Below are 27,904 nucleotides of genomic sequence, written 5' to 3' on the forward strand. Positions count from 1 at the left end.
ATTGCATGTGCAAAGGCCCTGAGGTAGAAAATGGGCACCAAGAACTGAAAAATCAGTGTGGCTGAAGTAGAGTGAGCAAGGAGCAAATGACACAAAGCAGGATTGGTGATATACTGTGGGCCATAACGGCCACCCAAGATTTTATTCCAAGGACAACAAGAAGTTTTCAGGAGACGAATGGCACGACCCAGTTTACACTTTATGATGATCACTCTTGCCTCTGTGTGGAAAAGACTTGAAAAGCAGAGGCTGTTGCAACTGTCTAACAAGACATGACGATTCCCTGGACCAGAATGTAGCAGGCAAACTGAAAAGGAGTAGACAGATTCAGACATATTTTAGAAATAGAACCAACAGAAGTCATTGATGGATTGCATATGGGGGTGACGGCAGGAAAGACTCAGAGATGATTCTCATCAAGTTACTCTATTTATATGTGAGGTTTTTTCAGAAGTTATAAGCATCACCTGATGTAACATCAGACCCATGCAGGAACCTGGTCTATGGGACGTGGTATGTCTATATACATAAGTAACTTGAAAACTCTAGATCTAAGAATAACAGAAACTGTGTGTGGCTCTTCTTGGGGACAATAATGGCATACTAGGCAGATATTTCAGTAAGTTTTCCCATAAGAATTTTATTGTCATGTTGGTGCCAGAGCTCTGTAGCTTCCCCAAAATCATGGGGTTAAATGTCTTTTTATATTTGGGTGCAACAATTGTAACATTTAAATAGAATTGCACCTTTGGGGCAGCCCCATGGCTGAGTGGTTAAGTTCGTGCGCTCCACGTTGGCGGCCCAGGGTTTCACTGGTTCAGATCCCAGGCGAGGACATGGCGCCACTCATCAGGCCACGCTGAGGTGGCGTCCCACATGCCACAACTAGAAGGACCCACAACTAAAATATACAAGTATGTACCAGGGGGCTTTGGGGAGCAGAAGGAAAAATTTAAAAATTAAACAAATAAATAAATAAATAGAATTGTACCAGATAAGCCAGTTACCGATCCATCTAGTCCCCATGATAAGCGGTAGAGAAAATACCATAATTTCTAAGAGGACTCTCATGTTGAATTGGATGACTCATGTCAAATATGTCAAAGGCATATTACAGCCTAACTTATTGACCAGCAGGAAAATAAATAACTACAAAATGCGCATTTATAAATAATTTTGCTATGATCATTGAGCAATTTAGTCCTTAAAGATGGTCTCTCCATACTATTCAGAAACTGAATATACAACATAATGCAGGAGGAGATCTCTGAGGGTAAAGAGAATGGATGGCCTTGTTTATTTTACATGCTTGGCCAAACTAGTCCCCAAATGGCACAGAAAGCAACAGGACTCCCAGAATTGACACACATTCAGCCTCCGCACCTTTCTGATCTGTTCATTCCCTATTACCTACTTGAGTACTACTGGCATTGTTTCCATTGCCCTTCCTAAAAAGCTGGTACATAATTATCATCTCAAAATCCCTTGGCGCATTTGTCTAGGTGAGAGTCTCTTCCCTTTTTAGTATTTATAGTGATGATGCACTCTTGTTCTTGAATTGCAGAATGAGAGACAACTTATGAGAGAGAGATCACACACACACACACACACACACACACACACACACACACACACCCGCAGGGAGCACCTCTGATTCTGGTTCAGGCCTTGCCAAAACAGATAGCAAATCAAGATAAACAGCAGAAATTTACTTGGAAAGGGAAGTTATCTTTTGTTCCTCCAGACAATTAACTGTGACCTTTTTATCTGCATTTCAAGGACTTTGCTAGAAAAAGACCCCTTTATTTTAGTCAATATATGAAGGATTCTGTTCAGAAAGGCTTTCCCACAACATTCCAATGAAAAGATACACAACTTTCATCTCCTGCCCTCTTGTCCTTTCTGTCTTACATTGATTCCAACAGCTTTAAATTTTAACTTAGTGGTCCATCTCCAAACTCTCCTCAAACCTTTTATCTTTAATTTGGTGGTCCATCTGTATGCTCCTCTCAGCACGGCACATCTCTAGCTTCTAAGCCACCTGCTCAGTTCTAATAGTGAGACTATAAAAGATTCACAGATTTACATCACTACACTTCACACTCTCTTTAATTTAACTCTGTAAATTCACTCCTGAGCTGTTAATTCTAATTTGGCTTCTCATCATTTGCAGTGAGTGAACTGGATCTTTACTGTGCCACCCATAATGCATTTTATTGCACGTTCCATACTTCTGCAACTGTAGCAAAGAGATGAAGAACTTACAAAGCTCTGCCAACATGAAAAGCTGTCACTATGTAACTCCTGTTGGGGAATCTCCCATCACTGGCTTGTATTTCTCCTGCTTCTCCCTTTCACTGCACATATTCACTCTCACTTCAGCCACAAAGCTACCCAGACAGCCAAAGATTCTCCACATCAAAAGAAACAAAAGCAACATACACATACATCTACGCACACACTCCACCCTATAACTTGAATCTAAGGATGTTCTGTGACCTCCTGCTACTCTGTTCTTAATAACACTTCCGTCCAACGTATGATATCTAATATGTTCAGCATCTCAAGAGCTGTGTTACTTTACGTTCTTCTCTGACGTACAGGATGCTTTTTTACTATTCCTTTTCAAATCACTGACCTGACCCATGACCTGATTAAATGTTACCCATAACCCTATAAATCTCTCCTATTCATATACAATTTTATATATATACATAATTCTCAACTTGACCTACTGTCTCAATAGAACTTATTTCTAAGCAGAAACAATCCAAACATTTCTTTGAGTCTTCCAGTTACTGTGGATTACTGGCGTTAAATATCATTTATAACACGCTGTCCTATTTCACTAGTCACGACCATGCCTAAACTTCAACAGATCTTTTCTGATTAACTCAGAATCTTACCAGATCTCCTCATAGACAAACCTGCCAGGACAAGAAAACCATCTCCATAGACATTATCCTTTAGAGGAGACCATCCCAGTATTGTTGTGTCCCTCTCCCAGTAGCCACAAGATCCTAAAAAAGTCTCTTTCCCAAGGATGTGGGAGAGAAGCAGAAAGAGGCACCAATACCCAGAGAGTACTCACTGAGGGGTTTGAGGATGCTGCTGCTGGACTCATCAGCGTTTTCCACATCTGACTTGTCAGAGTAGTTCTCAGAGATTCTCTCCTTTTCCTTCTTTTCTTTGTGCCCTGTCTTTCTCTTGTGACGTCGCCTTCTCCTGTAGCTCTTCGGCACATGAACCCCGATGTAGATGGTGTGGTGGCCTGCAGGAAGGTACACAAATCACCAGTCATTTCAAGTCACATTCTCTGCTGCACATAAACTGCACAAGATCCACAGGTCAGAAGAAAATGTCTGTGAGTTCAACACTACCATTCAATATTTGACAAATAAAATCAAACTGGAAAAATAAAATCTCCTCCCAATTTTCAGTTATCTAGAGTATAATTCAACCTGTTGGTTGGCACGAGGATTCCAGAGGACGCACTCTAGTTTCATCCAGGTAGACTACTTATGTTTAGGAAAACCAAAGAATATTGAATCGGAAATTAGGAATCCTGGATTCTCATCATACCTCTGCCATCAATTAGCTATTTGACCTTGAGCACGTCCCTTAACCATTCTGGGCCTCGAACTCAGCATTTACATAATGAGAGGCTTAAATTGGGTAATCCCTAGAGGTCCTTCCAGGGCTAACTTTCCATGGGTCTATGATTATACTGAATAGAGTGACGAAAAAAGAGCTCTTGGAAGCAGCAAAAAATAAAGATCTAACTCAAAGTTCAAGAAGTCATTCTGCTGGAGATAAGATTCTACATTAGAACTTTTTTTTTTTTCACCCAATCAGCAGAATAGAGATTTAGAACTGGGACAAACTAAGAAAAAATAAGACATACTTGAAGAGAAAATTTTAGAAATACTCAAATGTTCACACTAGGAAACAGCTAAAATGAATGTCAGCTACAGTGTCATTCTCATTTTTCTTTTTTCGTTTCCAAAAGTTTCTAAAAACTGGTTGTTGCGATGATAAAAATAAACCCAGCCCAGCAAAAATTGCTTTGAAGAGAAGGGCATGAGGAAAAAAAGATTGCGAAATGCTTTTAGTTCTCTAGATGGAAGGAGCTGCAGAACTGACAAGTGGTATTATTTTTACAATATCTGATAAGACAGAAAAAAAAAGGAACTCAAAGTTCTACATCTTTTTTTTTTAATTGGGAAACTTTTACTTTCACTTTGTATACACCATAACTTCTGGATGTGGGAACCTCCATTTCAGAAGCAATGTGAAAACTTCTTTTTTTTAACTACAACTTAGATTATCTCATCTACAGGTTTCCTTTCCCATTCTGGAATGACTCCTTGATGACCACTTTCCAGTGCCACAGACCATACCAGATACCCACATGTAACTCACATACCTGCAGGATGTCTGATATAAACTGCTGTGAGTTACTTTCCACAGTAACTCAGGAGGCATATCTAAAAACACCATAATTCACGAGGGTGTTCCCTTGAATGGGAAGGATTAAAACAATCATATGCTCCTTCAAGGAAGAGGTTCCAACCCAGGAATGCAGAACCCTAAGTGAACGGGTTAGCATTCAAAAGAAAATATCTGATACTTGGAATGAAGTTGGAGGCATTTATATAAAGCATGAACCTCCTCCCCAACACACACAAACACACACACACACAAATGCACGTGCACACACACACACACACCCCCAACTCAACTACTCAAAGCACAGTGAAATTCTCCTCGCCGAATGTGCGCCAGTGAGAAATTTATCATGTCTAACCATTTGCAAGCAAACTGTTCTCATGGGAAAGCTATATTATACTAGGAAGTAGGAAATGTCTCAGAAACAATGTGAATTAAGAAACAGTGTCAATTGTTTCCTGCACTCCAGTTATTGAGGGCGTCCTGCAGCTTTATCTCAAGTCACACAATATATGTAAGCAAAGCCAATCAATTTCTTCAGTAAATCAAACTCTGAAAGCTTGGTTGCCTTTGTTCAGGAATTAGGAAAACATCACAAAAAAAATTAAGAGGTTGGAAAGTTTTTTTACAACCTGTCACATTAAGTATTTTCTATCTTATTAAATAATGGCAACTAAAAAAAAAAAACGGCAGTTAAACTATGTTAATTTTAAACGTGTACAGAAAGATTTTTAATATATTTACCCAAATCTGTGCAGTGCATTTGATAAGTCATTTAAAAGGTGGTTTATATGAGCTGATAGGATTTTAAGGTAAGATTTCTGGCTACAGAGTGTTGTTGTCAACCTGACGAAAGAGGGCAATTCAGAGAGTGAGCTTTCAAAGCCCACGGAGAGGAATGTACCTTTCCCTTTGAGAACTAATTGGAGTTGTCATCACTACAAAAACGGTGCCTTTTTATTCACATCGTGACCACAGGCCTCCTCCTTGCCTTATGAATAAGATTCGGATAATCCCCACCTCCTCCAGCTCCACCTCAGATGCTTTCCCCTCGCTCACTCTGTCACACACTTTCCAACAAGTCAGGAAGCTTCCAGATACGATGCCGCGCTATGGAGCCCAGATACCAAGTGGAAACGTGGTTCCTTTCAAGACTTCCCAAATTTCAGGCATTTTTTATCAGCTTTATCGAGATACAATTCATGTGCCATAAAATTCACTTGTTTAAAGGCACAATGCTATGATTTTTAGCATATTTATAGAGTTGTGCTACCATCACCATAACCCAGTTTCAGATTTCCACCCCTCCAAAAAGATCCCTCATGCCCCTTTGCAGTCACTCTCTGTTCCCACTGCCATCCTGTACAACCACTCTTAGACATTTTTTAAGTACTCTCTGTGACAGTCTCTGGGAAGCTACAATTCTCTGGTACCCACTTGACTATGAACTTTTCATGGGGATTCTTACAGCACAGTAAAATAGAACATCGCTTGAGTGAGGAAGCTATTGCCTTCCAAGAACCACCAAAGGAAATCATGGCACGGAGCTGAGCAATTCACAAGGCAAAGCATCCTCCTTCTCCTCTCACACATTACTGGTAACTAAATTTTCCTTTTCTGTGTGTTCAGACAGAGGAAAAGGAACACGGTCCCGAGGTGAAACAAACCTTTAGGAGCTCGGGGACAGTGCTTGTGTTCCATCAATTACTTCTCAACCTCTTTCTACTTCAGCTTCTTTGCCCATGAGAAGAGAGTAGGACAGCCTCGCTTTGGTGAGTGGGGGTAAGGCATGCTTCTCAAGGTGATGACCAAATATTTCATAAGCTGTGTGTGCTAAGTAACAAAAATAGCTAAAGTAAAATGAGCTGGAATAGAACCATTCTTACCACCCCTACAGAACACCTGCCTTCAGGATTGATAGAAGCAGCATTACTGATGAAAATATGCTATTGTCAATAAGAATATCATGGGTGGATCTCAATATTTATTTTCATTATAATATCCTTACCTGTCTCAGGGATATGTCATGAAGACTGATGGCTATTTTTAAAATTACAACTCCCAAAATGACAGCAAGCTCTTAGGAAAACCACAAAGGTTGAGGGTGTAGTATTATCTTACATGTAAAATGAAAATGAGAAACTTGATAGACAAGCTTTCCAATCCAGCAAGAGTCTACAAAATAGTAAAATGCTCGAAGAATCAGGAACAGTTACCTGCCTGACTTAGAAGGGAATTCTAAGCTCAAAAGAAAACTTCTCTGCAGGAAATGTCAGTAAAAACCGCTTCCAAAGATAATGCAAAAAGAAAGAGCAAAAATTTTTTAAAAATAGCAATAATTCTTAAGGAACAGGTGATTGTTTAAAACATAACTAGGGGCTGGCCCCATGGATGAGTGGTTAAGTTCACGTGCTCCACTTTGGTGGCCCAGGGTTTCACCAGTTCGGATCCTGGGTGTGGACCTAGCACAGCTCATCAAGCCACGCTGAGGTGGTGTCCCACACAGAAGAACTAGAAAGGACCTATGACTACAATACACAACTATGTACAGGGGGGCTTTGGGGAGAGAAGAAAAAAAAAAGACTGGCAACAGACGTTAGCTCAGGGCCAATCTTCAAAAAAAATGTTTTTAAAAAAAATTACATTCTTGCAACTCAAAATCTTGTAAAGTACAACTAGTAGAATCTACATTTGACAGTACTCACGTCGGTTTGAGTCAAAGGGCATTCAGTCCTTGATCCGGCAGTGACCTCAGTATCATGTGTTCAAATACACACCCTGTATGCCTTTCTTTGACAGACGGTGCAAGTTCTCAACAAACTCTAAACGTCTTGGGAATATTTCACAACCCATCCCACAGCCAGTACTGCTGGGAAGAAAATATGCTTTTCCTGGTTATCTCTGAATGTCAGAAATTATCACTAGGTCATCCCTGTTTCTTCCCATCCTTACCTGCTCCACCTCAGTTGAAAGCAGAAGTACCAAGAAGCTATCATGTGCAATTCTCCCAATTCCTAAGATATTTCCAAACTAACAGCACTGAGAGTTGCTGTCATGTTTTCAGGCCAACAGAGAACTCTCACGCTTAGGAACTCTGTAGTCATTCAAGTTACAGAGGCTTTCAAAGATACCCGCTTTGCTACCAAGGATGATTTAGGACTTTGTAGAATTAAAATCCATCAAACCAGAAAAGGGTTTTACACCAGCCAAACTAAAAATCTATGAACAACTGGGTGGTTAACAACATATGCCTCCATATGCAAGAGAGATCTAGTAGCTCCTTTAGGAAACATGTTGCTGTGTTTACTGCACATACAGATGATAGCAACCATTTATGGAACATTTACAAATATGCCAGGTTCCGGCTAGGTCTCTCACATCTGCTACCTCATGCAATTCTCACAACCGCACGAATCCAATACTACTATAATCCCCATTGCGCAGACAAGGAAACCAAGGTTCAGGGAAGTCAAGGATATTGTCACCAGCTAACTCACAATATCCCACAGGAGAAATCTCTCTCAGGTCATCAAGAATAGTGAGTGCTTCATCACTGCATTGGCGGTGTTTTGTTGGTTTTTAGTTGGTTTTTTTGTGTGTGTATGAAGATTAGTGCTGAGCTAACAACATCTGTTGCCAATCTTCCACTTTTTGCTTGACGAAGATTATCCATGAGCTAACATCCATGCCCAATCTTCCTCTGTTTTATGTGGGATGCTGCCACAGCATGGCTTGATGAGCGGTACTAGGTCCGCGACCAGGATCTGAACCTGTGAACCCCAGGCTGCCAAAGTGGAGCTCAAGAAATTAACCACCATGCCACGGGGTCAGCCCAAATTTTCAGTTGTTCTTTTTTTTTGTAATATACCCCATATTTATACTATCAGTCTTATAACTGATTGTTTCCTTCTTCATATTGACTGCTAGAAATAGAAGACACAAATCTCAGGCCAACCTGTAGTGGGTAGACAGAGTTTTGTGACATGTATTTTATACACAAACCACTCTTCCAACTTCTCAACAATTATTTTCCCTTCACACTAAACCTTTTTGGAATAAGGCAGTATATAAATACTTTTTACACCCTGAGATATCAGTATGGGAGTAGAGAATGGGGATGGCTAGAGGTGGCTGTGGGGGAAGGTAGATTTCTGGGCAAAGATTTTACCTCTCCTCTGGTGATCCTTTAGCTAAGTCTAAATCTATAGGTATAAATCTTTGCCCAGAAATCCACCTTTCCCCATAGCTACCCCCAGCCATCCCCAGTCTCCTATATTCATCTCTAATTAAGCACTGAGGGATGTTCCAAATTTAATTTTCATCCACATTGTTGCTCTTTCTATAATCAACTGAATTTCTCTTCTCTCCAGTTCAAAGCAAATATTCCACAACACTGGGCATTTTATATCATTCTTTCAGAACTAATCAGCAATATTCCCAGAATATAAGTTAAATATTGCCTTCCCTGGCTTATCTAAAGTAACCTGGTCTTATGCCAGGACGTCTAAAACATTTTGTAGCTATTGCAAAGATGGATGTAGGGAAGGGAAGCAAAATTAAGAGATATTTATTCTTTCTTTTTAATTATGAAAATAAAAATGTGGAAGAGGAGGCAGGGATCTTGGATGAGTGATAGATTATAAAAAGATGCTGTAAAACCTTTACTTCTTGGACCAAAAAAACATCTCAAAGATTTTTCAGAAACATGCATAAGAACCTTAGGCAGAATCACAGCATCAAGTCCAGATGCCCAGGAGTTGTGTGTTTGGCACTCTATATAATAGAAATAGATCAGTATACATAATCATAAACACTTTAACAAATGAAATACTAATATCTTGTTAGCATGTTACTCCCAAATCCTTAACAGTGTCCATGAGCAGCTCTAGTAAGATATAATCAAAGCAACATTGATAATTAACTTGGGTATAAATATCAGTTCATGAAAAGAAAACCCCTTCAAAAGGCATGGTGTCATTTTGCAGTTCACAGGGCATAAGTCAGCCCTGGTGAAATGTCTGCATAAGGGTCCACACTTTGTGGTCCAAACATATATCACAAACATATTATCGGAACAAGGGATGATTTCTATTTTTGTATTTTGGACAGGGGTAACTTTTCACATAGAAAACAATATTGCATGTATTTATTAATAGATAATTACGTTACAGATATAATTTATTTATAGATCATTTTGAATGCTGATGAGTAATCTATTTGAATATTACTGCTGCCAATTACACTTAGGATCAGGCATGCAAGCAAATAAATAGTAAAAGTGATGAGAAACAGGGAAATACTTTTCTCGCCACTGAACTGCATGGGAGTCATGTCCACTGAAAGGCCCTGGAAATCCTTAAGGCGACCTGAGGTTCCTCAAGCAAGACTGATAAGAAGTCTCAGTTTGTTAGCTGGTGTTTACTGTGCACAGGACTTTTAACATTTAATATTTGACAATGATGAAGACAACAGTCTCTGGGCAAGAACAAACACACAGGAAAAGGTCCTGAAGGGGAGTCGAGCTTATGGTTACTTAGCTAAATGCCTGCCCTTTAGCTCAGTAAACTTCTGCATCTGCCTTTTAAGTGCTCATTTTTAGCCAAATCGTCCTAATTATAGTCTTTAGGTAAAGGTGAGGACCCTAAGACCACACACTGAAGTGAAGTTTCCATTACTAACAGCTGATAATAGAGGCAAAAACTGCCTAGCACTATAAAAAGTCTGAATTTGTGAGTATTTTTAAAGAAATACAACTTTATGTTCAGTGATCATCAATTATTTGAAAATACCTAGGCTAGAACAACCGTTTAAAGGTGCCACAGGAACCTACCTTAGTGAATAAACAGGACTAACAATCTCCTAGCTTTCATAAACTGCAGTTCCTGAGGAGCTTCAGAATCTTTAAAACGCTGATTTTCCAAAGTAATTTTCACTTTGCTGTAGCAAAATCTATTTTATATTCACATCTATAAGTATAAAATATAATCTATAGTTGTATCTATATCTCTATATTTATATTGAAATTTATATATATGTACAATCTCTATATATAGGAAGATATATAGAGATAGACAGGTATCATTTTTATGGACAATCCAAATCAAATGATGTCAGCAAAGTGTTCCCCACAGCGTCTGGTACCCAAAGGTGCCCCATAAATGTTGATCCTATTTCTCCCTTCCCTTTCCAAAGGGGAAAAAACAAAGCACTACTTCTCCTCATTCCCACCCCTCTTGAGCCCTGATAATAACTTGTGAGCACCCTCTGTTCTCCAGCAAAGGCACTCCAGAGCAGTCACCCTGAGCATGACAAAATAGCCAACTTTAGACCAAGTCTAACCCATCCCTCCATCAGCTGTTTTAGTCATTACACTGAGTTTAACTGTTCAACAGAGGCAACACCTTCCATAACCTCAGCCTTCCCTCACCCTGCCCAGGAGCAAGTGCCTGGAAATCTCCACCTGCTCTGGGTAGAGTTTCCCCGGAACTTTCATGCAGTGAGTGCCAACCCCTAGCAACCGGGTCTGTTGGCCCTTTTACTTGACTGAACAGAGCAGACTGGAGTCAATATGCCCGGGAAGGCCAGTGCCAGGCAGGGCAGTGCTAAGAGCAAAGAGGAACCACCCAACAGGAAGAGATGAACGCTCCACTCATCCTGACACCTCAGAACCCCGAAAGAACTGGTGAATTTTAATGTTCAGTACACATGCAGTCAGACAAAATCCACCTGTGAACCAAACACAGAGAACTGACAGTTTCCATTATTTCTCTGTGGTCACCATTCGCACAACTGAATGGGAAGCAGGGTTGGAAGAGAGAAAACAATGGCTAATCCAATGGTCACTGATAACTGGATTTGCAACTGCAGCCAGAGAGGCAGCTTAGAGAGACACATAAATGCACACATTCACACTCTCATTCTAACCACATTGTCCATCTCCAATTCTATTATGGCTTCCCTTTTAGTACTGGCCTAAGCCCTGCTTGGGCAATAGGAAGAATAGGCTTTAGTTGCTATAGACAGATAATCCATCATATAGCACTCATGGCTAATCGGGTATTAAATATTAAATATTGGTTCACATAATTCCCTCCTCTCACATACCTGTATATAGGTAAAGGAGATATGGATAATGCCATAGGGCTAAAACAGTGACCAAGAACTAGGGAAAGTGCTACAAGAGACTTAAATTAGCCTAGTTAAGCCCAATTCCAGAATCTTCATGACTATGGTTTTCTACATGTACCCAGGAAAGACACAGCAGCACATAATCATACTTTTAAAGTTGAAATGACCTGAAACATCACCTGGCTCAACCTCTTCATGTACCAGTGAACCAACTAAAGCCAAATAGCCAGTTAATGACGTAGAGGCTGGGACTCTTGGTGCTCCTGGATATAGAAGCTTTCCTTCCCACCTTCCCACTACCATGGTAGCAGCTCCCCCACCCCCATCTTCTGATGTCTGCAAAACACAGCCAAGAAAGGGGGAAAAAGAGATGAGTCCTTCCAATTAGTAACTACCCAGAAGAGAAAAAGATCTCAGGAATTCTCTGAAAATGTCTCTCTCCTATAATCACAGGATGGCAAGTTTAAATCCACAACACTTAGTTCCATAAGCTACTCCAGAACATGAAGATGTTCTAGCTGTGACATCTGTCCTCCCACTGATCACCTGAGGTCATGCCAACAATGAGGCCAGCGAGGCTTGCGTCTTCTTTCTCCCTCACCTTCTCATAAGCTCTTCCAACAGCTTTATTTTTCTCCTTTCAGTTCTTGCCACTTCCTGTTCTTCCAGGTGCTTCTTCCAGTTCTCATCCATCTCCCTTTCTAAATTCCTTTCCTGCTCCAGAGGGAAGAGACCTCAAGCACACTTTTTTGGAATGAGCACCACCTGGGAAAGTCAGGAAGCCCGGGTCCTTGTCCTCGCTATTTCAATTATTATCAGTGTCACAGCAACAAATTGCTTTAACCTCTCCAGGGCTCATCTATCCATCCATAAGTTGAGAACGCTGAGCTAAATTTTCTCTAGGACCCTTGCTGGCTCTAAAAAGTCTATAACAATTCTAAGTATTTTAATTGGTTAAGTGTAAAGGAGCACACAGAAGGAAGGGCTAAAAGTTTTCTACCATTCCTCAAAGTCTCTTCCCAACTCCTTATGATGACAGCTTTCTCTCTGGGCACTCTTCAATCTACTCCAGTTTGACTCTTTCCTAACCATGCCACCCAAATTGCTAACAAAAGCCACTAATCACCTTCTTTCTGCTTAATCCACTGGCTACTTTTCAATCCTCATCTACCTGACTCCAGGCAGCATTCAGCACTGTCAATCACTCGCTCCTTATTGAAAGTACTCTTCTCTTGGCCTCAGAGACACTCTCTTCCTTGTTTTCCTCTGACATATGACTGCTCCTTCTCAGTCTCCAAATGTTGGCACTCGCAGCGCCAAGTCCAGTCCTCTTCCCACTCTAGTCTCTCATCTCGCTGATGTTATCCATTCCTATGGTTTTAAATGTCAGCTAGATGCCGAGGATTTCCAACTTATATCTCCACTCCTGTCCTTTCATTGTATCTCCAGCTTATATACCCTGCTTTAGAGTTCTACTTGGGTGTTTCACAGGTGCCTCAAACTCAATATATTCAAAAAGCTGAACTCCTATCCTCCACTACTCTTCCTCCGGTGTTCTCCATCTTACAAAATGGCACATGAATCTCCCAAATTGTTCAGAGCAGAAATCCAGAAGCAATCACCCCCATCCATCCATCCGCCCATCAGCAAGTTCTGGCAATTCAACCTGTTTGTCTCCAACTCTTTTCTCCTCACTCTAGTCCAACCCAAAGTCATCTCTCAGTTGAATCTTAGCAACAGTCTCTCCACTTCACTTTTGCCCTTCTGGGATGCTCTCTCCAACCAGCAGCCAAAGAGATCTTTTTTAAAATGCAAATTTTGTCTTGTCATTTCTCTCCTTAAAACTTCCTGCCATGGCTCCCCAGTGCACACTCCACAAAATCCTAAATCTTTAGCATAGCACAAAAGGCTACGAATTATCTGAGTCCTACCGACCTCAGGCCATTCTTTCTGTGTTCATACGGTCCAGCCACATGGCCTTATTTCCACTTCTCACATAAGGCCTACCTCTCTCTCACCTGTGGGACTTCACCCACGCCTGCCCATGAGGCTTCCCTCAGTCTTGACCTAGCTAACTCCTCCTCATCCTTTAGGTCTCAACTCAGTGTCGCTCTATGGGAGATATATACCCTGATTTCTCATGTAAACTCACCCATGTACACGATACACTCTCTAAATTATCATATCAACCAACCTTGTGCCCTTAAATAATGACTGGTTTATTTGACTGAACATTAATTGTGGCCTAATTGGAATACGTTATCACCTTCATGATACACGTGAGCTGGAAAAGCAACATATTAGAGCTTATATCTGCAATTGTTCTTACCATTTTGATAAGCTTAAAGAGAAAAAGAAACGCTATCCATCAGTTAAAGTTAGTAAGAGTTAACACAGATACTAGTTAACTAATTTGTTGATTACCAGATATCAATATTAGCTTTAGTCTGAAAACATTCTGCAGTCACAGCAACCACTAGCAAGAATGTGTTGAGCATAAAGACAAATTGCATGCAGGGAATATATCCATGGGGGATAATATCTTAAATTTATAGGGTTCATTCTGGGGACTTCAAATTAGTTTACTTATACTCCTAGCAAAACCAGGAGATAGACAAGCACAAATGCTATTTCTTTGTACAAAATCTGAGACTTAGAAAGTAAGTAATTAGTCAATGGCTTACTGAAAATAATGAAGTATTTTTCTGGTATTATCCAAGAATCCTTAGAGCTTCTCTGGTAGGTGGCTAAGGAGTTCGTTATTAACTGCACTTTGCATGGAGGAAATATAACCACACAAATGTGATTGGCCTCATGTCACCCAGAAAGGCAGGGCCGAGCCAGGAACAGAAATAGGTCCTGAGACTCCTGGTTCTTCAACCTCAGCACAGACTGAATAAAAGCACCTGAACAATCAGATACTGATTTAATTTGCCGATTATATTTATCCACTGACTCAGTTATGAGCTTTCCTTCTACATGCAAGACATTTTCCTTATTTTTCAGTAGGGATAGAATTACTTGTTGAAAATTTAATAATCAAATGGGGGTTGGGGTGATGATTTAGCCAATATGCAAATGTGCAATCTGGCTCTCTAAAGCTAGTATGTTGGCCAATATTACTAAAATTCAAAACCCATTTTTATTTCCAGAAGTTTTGGCCTGGTAAAGTTATTGAGGATTCCACTATGAAAAGAGTCAGGAAAATCACGTCTCTGTGCTCCTTTCAAAGTCAACAGCGTATAAAGAAAGGTGAACGCATTGGATAGAGCACTTAGGATAGCTACCTTCTAATTCTAACTCTGGGGAAAGGTGAAAACAATGAACCAGATCTAAAAGCTTTTGCAGCTGTTCAGAGAAGGGAGTTACTTAAGTCTCCTATACGGCCGATTCAACGGACGTCACTCATCACCCTCCCTACCTTCACCTCCATCCCCCCTGGCAATCAGCAGCTTCAGATACAACATTTGGAAGCTTCTGTGAACTCCTGTGCTGGCAGGCTCTCACTTCAGTCCCCTCAATGCTATCAGTCAATTCCCCCAATAGTTCTGACTCTTGTGAGGATAAAAAATGGGAAAATATTTAGCTCAGGTTTGAACACACAGTATTATTTCTGTACTATTGCATAATCTCATTTAATTGGCCTCTAAATTACATAATAGCCTATACATAGATATAGATATATGCTATTATATTACTTTTTCACACAAAATATGTTTATAAACATTACATATACATATAATAGACCCTTGAATCCTCCTCACTGGTGGAAAAATACTACACACTTAAATCTATTTTCCAGAAGAAGTAATTTTGCAGGCTTTATTAGGCCATGGGTACACATTTGTATTTTATCCTGTATACAATTATAGTTAATATGCTTCTTCTTGGAAAAGGAGACAATTTAAAAAAATTAGGGGCAATGTGTATCAGAGTAATCTAACCATGAAAATCAGATCTCACACCCAGACCTTAAAGGGAATCAGAATGATCTGAAGAGAAGTAGATAGTAGGCCTTGGGAAATTTCCTAAAGGCAAGCATTCTAGCTTGCCTTTTCCAATACAAGAAGCAGTAGGTAAGCGAGGTTAGGAAGGCAAAGGTTAGATGTTGATAAAAAGGAATTAAGAAAATAAAACACATTTAGGCCAGTTAGAATTTCTGGAATGACAATAATCATGAAAATTATCGGTGAGGCTGTATCTATCAGAAGAAAATGAATGGAGAGAAGCATAGTATAAGGCACTCCTATTCCTAGTACCAGCTACAGCAGCAACATCATTTCTGGTAAATCACCAAAACAGTTCTAGGGTTAATGGCGTGCTCCAGTATTCCCATTTTACAGAGCAAGAGACCCAAAATCCAAACTTCAAGTCGCTTCCTTCAATTACACAATGATTGGCAATAAAGGGGGTTTCAAACTTTTATTCCAAAACTGATGCTTAGCCACTCTACTTTAACAACACATGAATAAAACAAATGATAGAGGCTCCCGAAAATAAATATCAAACAACATGTCTCAAAAATATGACCAGATAAAAATCTTCTAGAAAGAAACTCAATCTATATACAAATTGCTGCAAGTCTATTATTTCAGAATTTTTGGATCCTTGCAAACACTTGCCCAAGTATCAAGTTCCATTTTTTATGGCTTATTGTCATAGAAGAATGTAGACATCTAAGATGGAAAGTGGCTTCAAGAGGGCTTGAGCCCATCCTGTACTGCAGGGAAGTCTGTACAGCTGGAAAACTGTGGGAAGAGATGTCTGATTCCAGTTTCAAAAACCCATGGAATTATTATCAGATTTCCTTGAAGCTGAAAAAAAATCTATATACAAACTTTTCACTTCACTGACACAGCAGGAGGTGTGAGACAGCTCCTGAGCTAAGTGCTGCCTGTTCTAGGGCCTCTGGCGGGCTTTCAGCTGAGGCCATGAGGAGAAAGAAGCAGGGCGTTGGGAAAGGTCTGTACCGGCTTAATCTGCTCTGGGAAACCCAAGTTGCTATTCAAGTATCAACCCTTAAACACCTCCCCACATTTCTTTAAAGTTCTTCCATGTGTGAATACATTGTTTCTTTTAAGAAGGCTTTTCCTTCAGCAATATTTGCCCAAGTGTTTCCTCTGTACACACAGTTTCTGAGCAATTAGAGTGAACAGCAGAGAAGAGGTCAGCAAAATGCAACCGGACACTTACATCCAGTGCTCAGAATAGCCCCAGCCCTGACTTGGCACCCCCCTTCCCATCCAATAGGTTTTCATTTACTCCTTCTTGGCAATTATGATTTTACCATTGTAATTATTAACAAATGTCTACCAGACCCCACTTTTTCTTTAGAATACTACCTCCTCCAATACACATAAATACATCACCATAATATCCTCTAGTGAAAAATAGGTTTAAGTCACTATGATTTCATGTCTGAAAAATGTTGAGATCCTGACCTCCAAATAGACGAAAGCCACCATTTCATCACTTTAGTCTCTCTCTTCAAAAATAGAGTAGAAGAAGGAAAGAGAGTAAGGCAGAAGCATTTTAGGGCTTCTTTTCCTTATCAATATAAATATACAAACAATATAAATATGTCAATGATCTTTGCAAAATCCAATAGGAGTCAGAACAAGGAGAGGACCATTAGATACTACATGATCTCATTCGACTAAGAGTCGTAGGAGAACCAAACTTCTAACTAAAACTTTAAACAACGGTTTTAGAGGATTATATAAGGTACTTCTACATATGCTTTATTTAGTTTACGTTATATATTCATTTATTCATTCTTTCTTTTAACAAATATTTAGTGGATGTCTACTCTGTTCCAGATCCTGTCCTACTTTTTTACTTTTATTTCCCTAAAAGTAATCCTCCTGTACATTCCACGTATTTTCAACAATACTCTCTCTCTTAATGTCCATCAGTAGATATGGGAATTTGTAGAATTATTCTTCCATTTGGACAGATGGGAGCATACTTCCTTTTGGACTTGGTTTTGAATGGAAGAGGAAAACCACCACAATATATCATAATAGCTTTGAGAGCACCGATCAAACCTCAGAATGAGAGACAAGTTTCGGCCAATATTGTCCTGCTGTACTTTATGCTTCCTGACTTGCTGGTTAGACTTGATGTTAAGAAAAGGCCCTTCCTCATAAAGTCAGAGTTGCCAAGGCTTGCTGGGGAGTTACCTACCCTTGCAGAGCCAAGGCCTTATCTCAAAGGATAAGGTGGAGTTTGCTCTTTTCCCCTATTGCGAAATATGAGAATATTAAGTAATCTGTTTATATCATACAGATCCAAAATCCTGGCTGACTTTTTAAAGCATGAAACATCCATAGTATTTCCTTCTGTTTGGGAAAAGCTACCTGAGACTCTCTTCCCATCTCAACCCTAGTTAACCCAACAAAACTTGGCAATTTCCCCTAAATGTGTTTGAAATGAAAACTTAGTATTGTTCCTCATGGCCAGCATTTCTGGGTCATTCTGGTAATATCGCTTTGTCGTTTACAGACTAATTCTCTGGAAGCGCCTGCACTGGAGTTGGAGTCTTTTGGTACAGAAACAAAGACAACATCTGAGATGTTAAAAATTTTAAATGAGTTTATCCACAGTAACCACTCTGTGCCAAAAATGTTAACTTTACAAAACCATACACAGTTTAAGGTAATCAATGAAAGAACAGATATAAAAGCTTCTCTTTATTTTAAAGATTAAAGTTGGCAGTTGGTTTCCTTTTTAAAGAGTATCTCTTTAAACCCTTAACACAAATGCACATGAGAAATTATGTGAAAATGAGGTTTAGATCTTTAAATATATCCCACATAGAAAATTCATTATTTAAACAGAAGATGACTCCTCTTCTGACTCACTCTATTCTTAGTGAGTTTTGCAGTTGATGGTTTTCTATTGAGTTTTTAGAACGTGGATTAAGTGTCATGCCACCCACTAAGAGTAAAGTTGAACCAGGTGAACTGAGGGCGTGGTTGGCAGTCTCGATCTCTCCTCTTCTCAGAACCACAGCAATAGAGAGAACTATGTGAGAGCATCTGGCTCTTCTTGCCTTTAGGCTGAGCTCAATCCAATCACCCCAAATTAGTTGACCCTAAGAAGAATTTTAAAAGCATGAACATTTCAAAGTCACTAGAGCTACTGGACCTCTGTCACCCTAATAACCACTTAATGGGAGTGCATCTTATTGTGCAAATTACTTCAAAAAACACACTTTTATTTAAAATTTACTTTTGCCAAGTGTGCTGTAATACATTTCAATTGTGTTTATCCTGAAAGCAAGAGAAATAACTACTTGAATAAAAGGAAACACGTTTGATAATAGAAAGGTAAGGTGATCCAGCTCCTTGCCCTTTGAATTTCTGATCTTTAAAACTGAAGCACTTACTTCTGCCATAAATGTATCAGAAACTCAACTACATCAAAACAGAGATAACAGTTTGCTTTCCTTCAAATACATCCTTCTCTATGCAATTAAAAATATGAGATAGACTCATGTCCTTGAGGAAAACATTCCCACTCAAAATCCTTATTAGAGGTCTTGACAGTCAAGGCATTTCTTTCTTCATTCCCAACCACTAGGACCATGGATAAGCCATCAAACCCATGTCCATTTCAACTTCTTTACACTTTCACCTAGACATACTATAAAATTTCAGTGCTCCCATCCCCACCAGATGAAGCCAGGTGAGAAAATGGGAGGGTCAATTGGGAAGGCACTGAATTAGAAATGAATAGTTCCTAATTGTAGTTCCAAGACTTGTACTGTAGAGGAGCCTACACTGTTGGACATTCTCCACCAAATAATGACACCTTAAGCAACCATCCTATAGGGTCTCAAGACTCAACAACAGGCAACTAGCTAAACATGCCTTGAAAGAAATGCAATCAGCCCAGGCTCCAATTAACATGAAAGATAATTATTATAATAGAAGTCTTATCAGAATAGGAAAATACATAAAATCCAGGTGGCACATTTAATCATCACAAAGGCAAAAAATTTTGCAGCTGTTTCTACCACCTTTTATTGTCTTTTATGTTCCTCCTTAAAGAAACCTGACTACAGATTTGTGTGTTATTCATTGCATTGTTGTCTTAATTTCGTATTTAAAAGTCAGGGAAATACTTCAGGAAATAAACTTCTCAGTCAAAGCCTTAAGAAACCCATGTACAATATCCTATCGCAGTAGCATGCTGTCAATCCTACAGATCTTACAAATTCAAGTGATTTACATCTCCTGTGAACTTAGCTAGAACATTATTCTCAAGGAAAACACACACACACACACACACACACACACAGAGTAGATCTCATTCCCAAGCTTTCTCACTGATTTTTCTACTGTAGTTATCCTGAAACTAAAGGATATTTATTCAGCCCTACAATATTTCTTACATCCATATATGCAATAACTTTAAGAGTCTTATCCCCTCTTTGACCCTGGGACAGTGACAGAGTCACCACAATGGAGACTTAACATCACGGGTTGCAAGAATCTTAAGACAAAAGTTTGACCATTTTGCTTTCACTAACTTGACATTTTCCCACAGTCACGTTGTAAAAGTGCAAGGAACCCATAAAACAATATGAAAGAAAATACTGTAGTTTCCTCTTCCCTGAGAAACTTGGGCATCAGATTCTTATTAGTCAGTCTCAAGAGCATAAATGCAGGAAGTCAGGAGGTGGAGGGAGGGAACCAATCCTCCAACCCTCCATGGTCAGAAGAAACTTATTAAGCAAACATGCAAAAGAACCTAATAGTCACATGATTCAAACTATTCCAGGTGGCGCAGGAGCATCACTTGCCTGGAACCTAGTGCTGGGTTTGGTCAAAGAATCACTCCAGAACACACAATACCCACCCTCTTTTTCCAGATCCCATCACCCTTCTGGTCCAAGTTTTTGGTAGGCATTAAATAGTCACCAAATGGTACCTGTCAGACTAGAGTTTGCAAAACACATACGAACGTTCCTCAGGTGATTTTAAAGGGTACAATTTATAATACGATCCACCAGCAAGTTGTATTTAACTTCAAGAGTACTGTCTACAACCCTGATTATTTTCTAAACTCTCATTAGAAATATTAATAATACCTTGTATATCTATGATGCCTTCACATAATTACTTTAATGAATATTAATTAAGCCCTGCCTTCTATCAACTAAATAGTATTATTCCATATCATTGTTAAGTCGAGAGACAAAAGGAGAAGGCACACTGAAAGCATCATAGAACCAGCTAAAATTCAACTCTTATTTGGTTTTTAATGGGCACTGGGGAACTTCAGCAAAAGAGGTCCTGGAGATTTTTTAAGTAAAAAATGCTTGTTCATCTTTTCCTAACTGAGACTCATCCATAATTATCACTCTTTATATCCTCAGCTTAGACCCATTTTTCCTGCAGCAATGGTATCTTTCTCCTTCTGTAACATCTGTTTCTCTACCCTGCAAGCTATAAAAAAGAGTATAAGAAGATACTGCCAAATGCATTTATACAAATCTAGCAGCTTCCTTGAATTAGTCACTGGAAGGTGGTTAATATTATCCGGCAAAATATTTATTTTTGACAGAGGCACAGCTAACACAGGCACCTGCTTCAAAGTAAGCCCCTTCCTTTTTCTTTTTTTTTAACTGTGCAGGACCACACTGAATCAGATTCTGATGGTCTGCTGAAGTTCTGAATTACTTTCCGTGTTAAAGCAAAATGTGGAGATTCATGAAACTCCATAGGAAAGCTTTGGTTTTTAACTTCAAAAATATAAGATACATGAAAGGAAATTTATGAGTGTTAATTCTCTACAAAGACATATGTATATGAATACACACTTTCCCAGACCCATACAGCTCACCTTCTACTTCTTCTTCATCACACACATGCTTGAGGAAGGAAGCCCCTCTGTCCAGGACAGCTTCATCCTCCATCCTATAGTAATAAAAAAGAAAAAAAGAATGCTCAGACTTCTCCTGGAGCGAGCCACTTGAAGCAGCCCAGCTTCTGGGCAGGTTAACCTGCAGGCTGTTGTTCATGTTAACGGGGCAGTCGCTCTTCCTCTGGTGTCAGCTACTCCTTCACGCAGCTCCTCATCTGGTGCTTGAGAATACGCCGGTCCCACATAGCTTCAGTTCTAACCTTGACAGGGCACCCACACGGACAGGTGAGAGAAAATCATCTCAGTCCTGTAGGCTGGATGTTGAGGATTCTCCCCTCTGGGATTTGGAAAAAAAAAAAAAAAGATGAAAGAAAAAAATACCAAGAGAGGAAGTTTGGTGTGTCTGGAGTGCTCGTGATGATCGTTTGTGGAAATCCAGCTTCAGTGCTTAGCTCTTTAAACACCCACTGCATAAAAATGTATACCCTCACACACACACACACATGCACACCCACCCACACACAGACAGCGACAGGGAGTTAGGCTAGTGCACAGTGGGAGCCTAGCTTCCAGCCAGCCTCTTAATACCAGCACAGCCCAGTATTCTCTGTTGAGTGGCAAGCTTTGAGTCACATGTTGGCCTTACGGAAATCTGACATCTGAGGATTATCCAGCAACCCGGCTTCGGCAACAGTCACATATATATGCCACTCATTCATTCATTTTCCACATTCTTACCACACGTCTCGCTCTGTGTACATCTGTCCTGTTAACTCTTCCCTGAAGGGCACAAAGTTCTTCATTTTGTAGCCACATTATGCTGTTCTCCTCTCTCCTTACATAATAGGATCTACTCTGCAATTTCATATGCTAAATAAGACCTCAGAATCCATCCAAGTAATGACAGCGTTTTTACAGCCTCCTGATGCCAAACATGTTTCTAGTTTATAGAATGAGTTAAGGTTTATTTCCATATTCTTTGACTCCTTTTCATTGCATTAACTCTGACATACAGAATTCCATGAACTCTATTTATAGTGAAAGCAGAAAGAAATCTCGAATTGCTCAAATGCTGCTTGTGTCATACCGGTCTAGAAACAAAGAACTTTCTTGGGAGACAGCTGCTCTATGTCATACCATACATGAGCTCTGCCAGAGAACCAAATGTTCACTCTGTATACTATCCATCCAATTATATGCTCAGGCATTGAATACTGTAGGTCTGCTTTCCACATTGTTTGTATGACTTATTGTTCTTCAGATATTTCTTACAATCTATGTAAATATGCACTGAATTCACATTTTCCTCCTTTCCATTTTAGGAGCATATCCATCTAGCAAAGCATAAAAAGTCAGAAATTGGGTGTCAGGTAGACATGGGTTTAAAAAATCTAGTTCTACCACTTAGTATTTGTATCATCTGGAGGAAAGAATTTAACTTTTTTGAGCATCACATTTTCCATCTATAAAACTGGGGGTAATATCAACTTTGCAGGATTGTTTTGAGATTCAAATTAGGTAACATAAGTGAAAGCACTGAGTTTTGTGCCTGGCACCTATTACATGCACCATACAGATAAGTTTCCTTCCTTTCTTCTTTCCTCCTTTCTCTTTTACCTTGACCTTTACTGGTGGACAATCCCATTAAGACACTCATTACCTCTGGACCCTTGCAGAATATCTCCTTTCAGGGATATGAGCCTTGTATGCAATAGTTCATCCTGATATATATCCTTTTCCTTCTTTATACTCAAACTAAAAAATATAAAACTAAATGCAAATAGGATATGGATCAGCATTAGGATTATCGTACAAAAGAAAACGTCTTGAAGACTTGAGAAGTCAAGTCAGTTGCCAGCCTCTCTGAGCCTCAGGTTCCCAGAAAGATTAAATGATATGGCATATTCACTGATTCAGCAAATATTTATTTAGTGTCTGCTATGTTCCTGGCACTCTCCAGCTGAAGGCAAATACATCCATGAACAAGACAGACAAAATTCCTAGGAAACTAAAAATAAATAGAGGAACAAGGTAATCTTAGACAGCATTAGGTACTTTGCAGAAAATAAAATGAGGCAGGGGGCTACTTGGTATAAGGTGGTTCAGATGAGGCTTCTGAGGAGGTGACATGTGAGCAGAGATAAAAATGATAGGCAGGAACCAGGCATTTGAAAGGAACAGAAATGAGGTCATTGAGGCTGGACAGAGAGGAAGAAGGTAAATGGCAGTTGACAATGCTGGAGGAAATCAGGGCCACACAGGCCATGGTAAGCAGTCAGAATTTTAGGTGTTATGGGAGCCCCTGAAGAGTGTTAAGACGGAAAGTGACTTGAGCTGCTTTGCCTTTTTAAAGGCTCACTCTGCCTGCTGTGTGAAAAATCTATAGTCAGGGGATAGAAGAAACTAAGAAACTATCTCAGGAGCCCAGGGAAGGCTGTGGGAGAAGTAGATTTGGGGGAAGGAATCAAGAGTCCTTTTCTGGCCACCTATGGTTGAGATGCTTATTATATACGAAAAAGGAACTGTCAGGTACACAACTAGATGTCTAAGTCTGGAGCTCAGGAGCCTTAGGGCTGCAGATGAAAACTGGAGAATCAATGAATAAAGCTGGTATCTGAAGTTATTACTAGATGAGATCATCCAGGAAGACAATGTAGAAATAGAGTAGACGTAAGATCAAGTGCTGCCAACATTTACAAGCAAAGCAGACGAACAAAGGCAGTCGGTGAGGTAAGAGGAAAACCAGGAAAGAGTGATGTCAGGGAGGTTGAGGAAAGAGGAGAGAACTGCTGCTGAGAGGCTGAGAAAGATGGAGACAGAGAAGGAAAACTTGGCTTTGACAACATGGAGGTTGTTGGTGACGATGACCAAAGCACTTGAGACATACCATCCCCAGTGCTGGACACACAGATGGCATTCCGTCATTCCCTTGCCTCTTTCCTGCACTCCTCCATTCATTCATTCATTCATTCATTCGTTCATTCAGTAAATATGTACTGAGTACCAACTAGGTGCCAGGCACATTGCTAGGCACTAGAGACACAGGGATGAGCAAGACAGGCAAGGACTCTCGTGTAATCTCAGCTACCTTCTCAAAGACTCCCCTGAGCAATCTTGGAGAGTCAGACCAAAGGGCAAGAACCTGTCAGTAACACAGCATTTGCAGACATAGATAAGGATGACAGCTTAATGGGGAAATTTTCTTAAAAGACCTCCGAAGCACAACAAAATCCTGGAGCCCTGCACTACTGCACGTAAATTAACAGTACTGTCTCCCCTTTGGAAAACAAACAGTAGTTAAGCCCACACTTCTCAGAACTAACCCTTCCCCGTCCCATGAACCTCCAGAATCCAACACCATTTCCCGTACAACATCATTCCTGCACCCTATCTTTAACTAAGCTGGTCCTAAAGTCTTTTATTGACCTTTTACACATTTCCCAAATAAAACATTTACCCTTTGCACCTCAGCCCTTCCAAAAATTGCATGCAACAACCAAAGGAAAGAAAACCAGTAACAACTGGCAGGGAGGACAGAAACATTAATGCCCAGAGCCCTCTTCCTGGGCTGAGAAATCCATCCAGCCTAACTGAGGCACCATCCCATGCTCCATCTGAGTCAGAGTGAGAACAATGATTGGTGTATTCCCTGGTTCTTTGATACATATTTCACATTCCCACCAAGACTATACATAGCAAGTAATTAGAAACCTAGTTCTTTCTGATGGACAATGCAGAGCATCTGCAAGCAGCCTCTTTCCTGTAGGATGTGAAAAAGAATGAGTGCTGCAAACTGAAAATAAAAAACCTGCCCCCACACACACACAGCAGCCTTTCCCCAGAGCAGCCCTCTCCTCCTGGAGAGCAAGTCCAGCCTGGCGCATCTGGGCTTCGACACAAAGTACAGGGATTTCACAGCGTTTCTCTATCTTTACACCACAAATGTCAATTATTTGGGTTTGTGTTCCCCCACTAAAACCCTCTCAGCAGTTGTTTGCTATTATTAGTAAAGAGAGAGATCTTTTAAAATGACCATCTGACCCAATCAGCTTTCCCTCTATCAGGAGGAAGAAATTAACTCATCTAGTCCCTGCTCAGGTCCCCAAATCCATTCTTAAAATGTTCCTTTCACAGGAACTGCATTTGCTGAAAACAAAGAAGGGAAGGAGCACGCTTCTACACAGCTCCCTGGTTTGCTCACATCGCCAGCAGGAGACAAAGTTCAGAATAGATTTGGAAGCTTCTCACCAGCATCACGGGGATAAGGGTCATATCAGTCAGTATAAAATCCACACGGGGCCAATACTGCCTTCCTTCAACAGGGCCTCTGACAGGAGAAGTTAGACCCCCCTTCCTCAGAAGTCCACACCCAACATGGAGTTTCTCTCATTCTTCTTTATTCTGGGACACCAAAATGACTGAACTGCAACACATGTTAAATCTGCTGCCAAATGGACCCGCTTTCACCAGCCAGTCCTAATCACTGAGCAGGCTTGTAAGGGTGACTTAAGCCCGGCACGAGAAACATTTGTGCAAAACTGTCAGCCACTGGGCCTTGGGCACCCATCTACATTCCACCCCTCTGAGTTCCCTCCCCCAGAGCCCTCGCCAACTGCCAACGTGCTCACCAGCTAGTCCACACTGCCCAAGCAGCTGCCACTCAGCCAGTCAGCAAGTGGCAGGCCGCCAGCACACAAGTTTCAGAATGCAAGCCTGCCCCGTCACAGTGCTGCTAAAGGTTGAAGGTCTGGGTGTGCTAGCCTTCAGATTCGCCTCACTTGCCCTCCCACCTCCCTTCTCAAATCCCTCCCCCGCTACACCTCCCACGGTAGCATTTCACTTGTCTCTATAGTAACAGCATCTGGTTTCAGGGTTATAACTTTATACAGAGCAATTCTCCTCCTAACCTAAGGCTTCTGCCAAAGGATGCACTAGCAAAAATGCTGCTGCTTAAGGCGGAGCCACCTGTTCCCTTGTCACCCCAGGACTGCAGCTATGTTGTGAACGACAGGGTCACAGCAACATCAGCACTCAGACCTGGACAAGCGGAAAACAGACCCTCCAGCCTTGGCACACCGGCCCCTGCGTAGGGGATCCACTCTGGGGCTTGGACCCCCCATCGCAGAGCCAGCCCCCTCTCCTCCACACCCTGCTCTCCTCTTAACCAGGCTCCAGGGACCAAATGAACATCGGGGCTTTCTGACTACTTCCAAAAGGCACCAGGGGGTGGCACCCCAGGGAGCAGAATAGCTCCAGGTTTTAACATGTCCATACCTGAGTTTGACACCACTGCTTCTTTCCATGCATACAGCTTAAAGTTAATTAGTTAACCTCATATTTAAACTCATCCCACTTTATCCTCACTAGCCGGGTCTACTTACGACATGCAGTGAACCCCGTAATCTCTCACTTTACAACAGCTCTCCTGTACAGAGCAAATGTTTAAACAGTTCTTTACACACATGCCTGCATACACACCGAAGTGACGCATGCAGAGGTGCAGACAAATACTAGGAAGTGAAGAGTTTTATTATTATTAGCCATTGCTGCCATGAATATTCTATTTACAGTGTGCATAAGGGCCTTAACTTGAAAACTAAGAGGTGTTGATCGCAAGTCTCCGAGCTCAAAAGCAAGCTGGCCCTGCTCCTTGGCCCGTCTTAGATCAGAGGAGAGGCAAAACCCAGCACTTTCCCAGGTCTTTTTCAGGAGCTACACAGATGCAACAATCAGTTCTGACATCTAAAATTATACACTCACACACACACAGCTCTGAATTTTATTCCCTAGTCAAATCATTTCTAAGAAGCGAGGAACCATTCTCGTTACAAATCACTGGCAAACGTGATGTTTTCTTTCAAACTTTCTAAACTGCACAGCATTTGTTTGATGCCTTTGTTGTTTTGGAAAATCTCCTGTCCACATTTTCAACCTCCCCATAAAGAACAAGTCTGATTCTCCAATCCACAGGCGACAGGGGAGAGCAATCTCAGCAGCTGCAAAGAGCACTGCCATCTTTTGGTAACGTGTGCTCACTACAGGGAACCAGAGGTCGGGGCGGAGGAAAAGCCGAAGCTATTCTCTTCGTAGCTTCCCCAGCCCCAGAGGGCCTTCCCCTCGCACAGGGAGGAAGGGAGAAGAATGTTGGTTCCACTGTAGAGACTGCTGGAGCTCCGGACACACAGGTTGGGAGAAAGAAGTACCAGTGTGGCAAACCTGACAAGCACGACTAACGGCAGAAGCGAGCCCCCGAGATCAGCCAGCAACAAAGCAAAGCAGCTCCCCACCTCAAAGGCCAGGAGTGCCCTACTCAATCTGGAAATTTACATAGGCCCAGGGCCAGGGAGAAACGGGCGACAGCCCCACAAGAAATCACTGGTGGACTGGACAAAAGGTGAAAATGTAATCCAGAGCAGGATCATGCCAAACCTCATTGTGGATTTATGAACTGCAT

General features: G+C 40.9%; 1 protein-coding gene across 10 annotated transcripts in view; it reads right to left on the minus strand.

Annotated features, from left to right (window-relative positions):
• SLC4A4 (solute carrier family 4 member 4) overlaps positions 1–27,904 on the minus strand; it is a 396,172-nt gene that overhangs the window by 252,768 nt on the left and 115,500 nt on the right. For 5 of the 10 annotated variants that reach the window (XM_070614690.1, XM_070614693.1, XM_070614692.1 and 2 more), the window contains 2 exons: positions 21,430–21,503; positions 3,092–3,271 (listed from right to left, as the gene is read on the minus strand). In XM_070614690.1, the coding sequence (XP_070470791.1) occupies positions 3,092–3,271; positions 21,430–21,503 (254 nt within the window). Of the gene's footprint in view, positions 1–3,091; positions 3,272–21,429; positions 21,788–21,831; positions 22,307–27,904 lie in introns of those variants that run through there. The other 5 variants (XM_070614687.1, XM_070614689.1, XM_070614688.1 and 2 more) reach the window with 5 other exon arrangements.

This window comes from Equus przewalskii, chromosome 3 (assembly GCF_037783145.1).
Source record: "Equus przewalskii isolate Varuska chromosome 3, EquPr2, whole genome shotgun sequence".
NCBI lineage: Eukaryota > Metazoa > Chordata > Mammalia > Perissodactyla > Equidae > Equus > Equus przewalskii.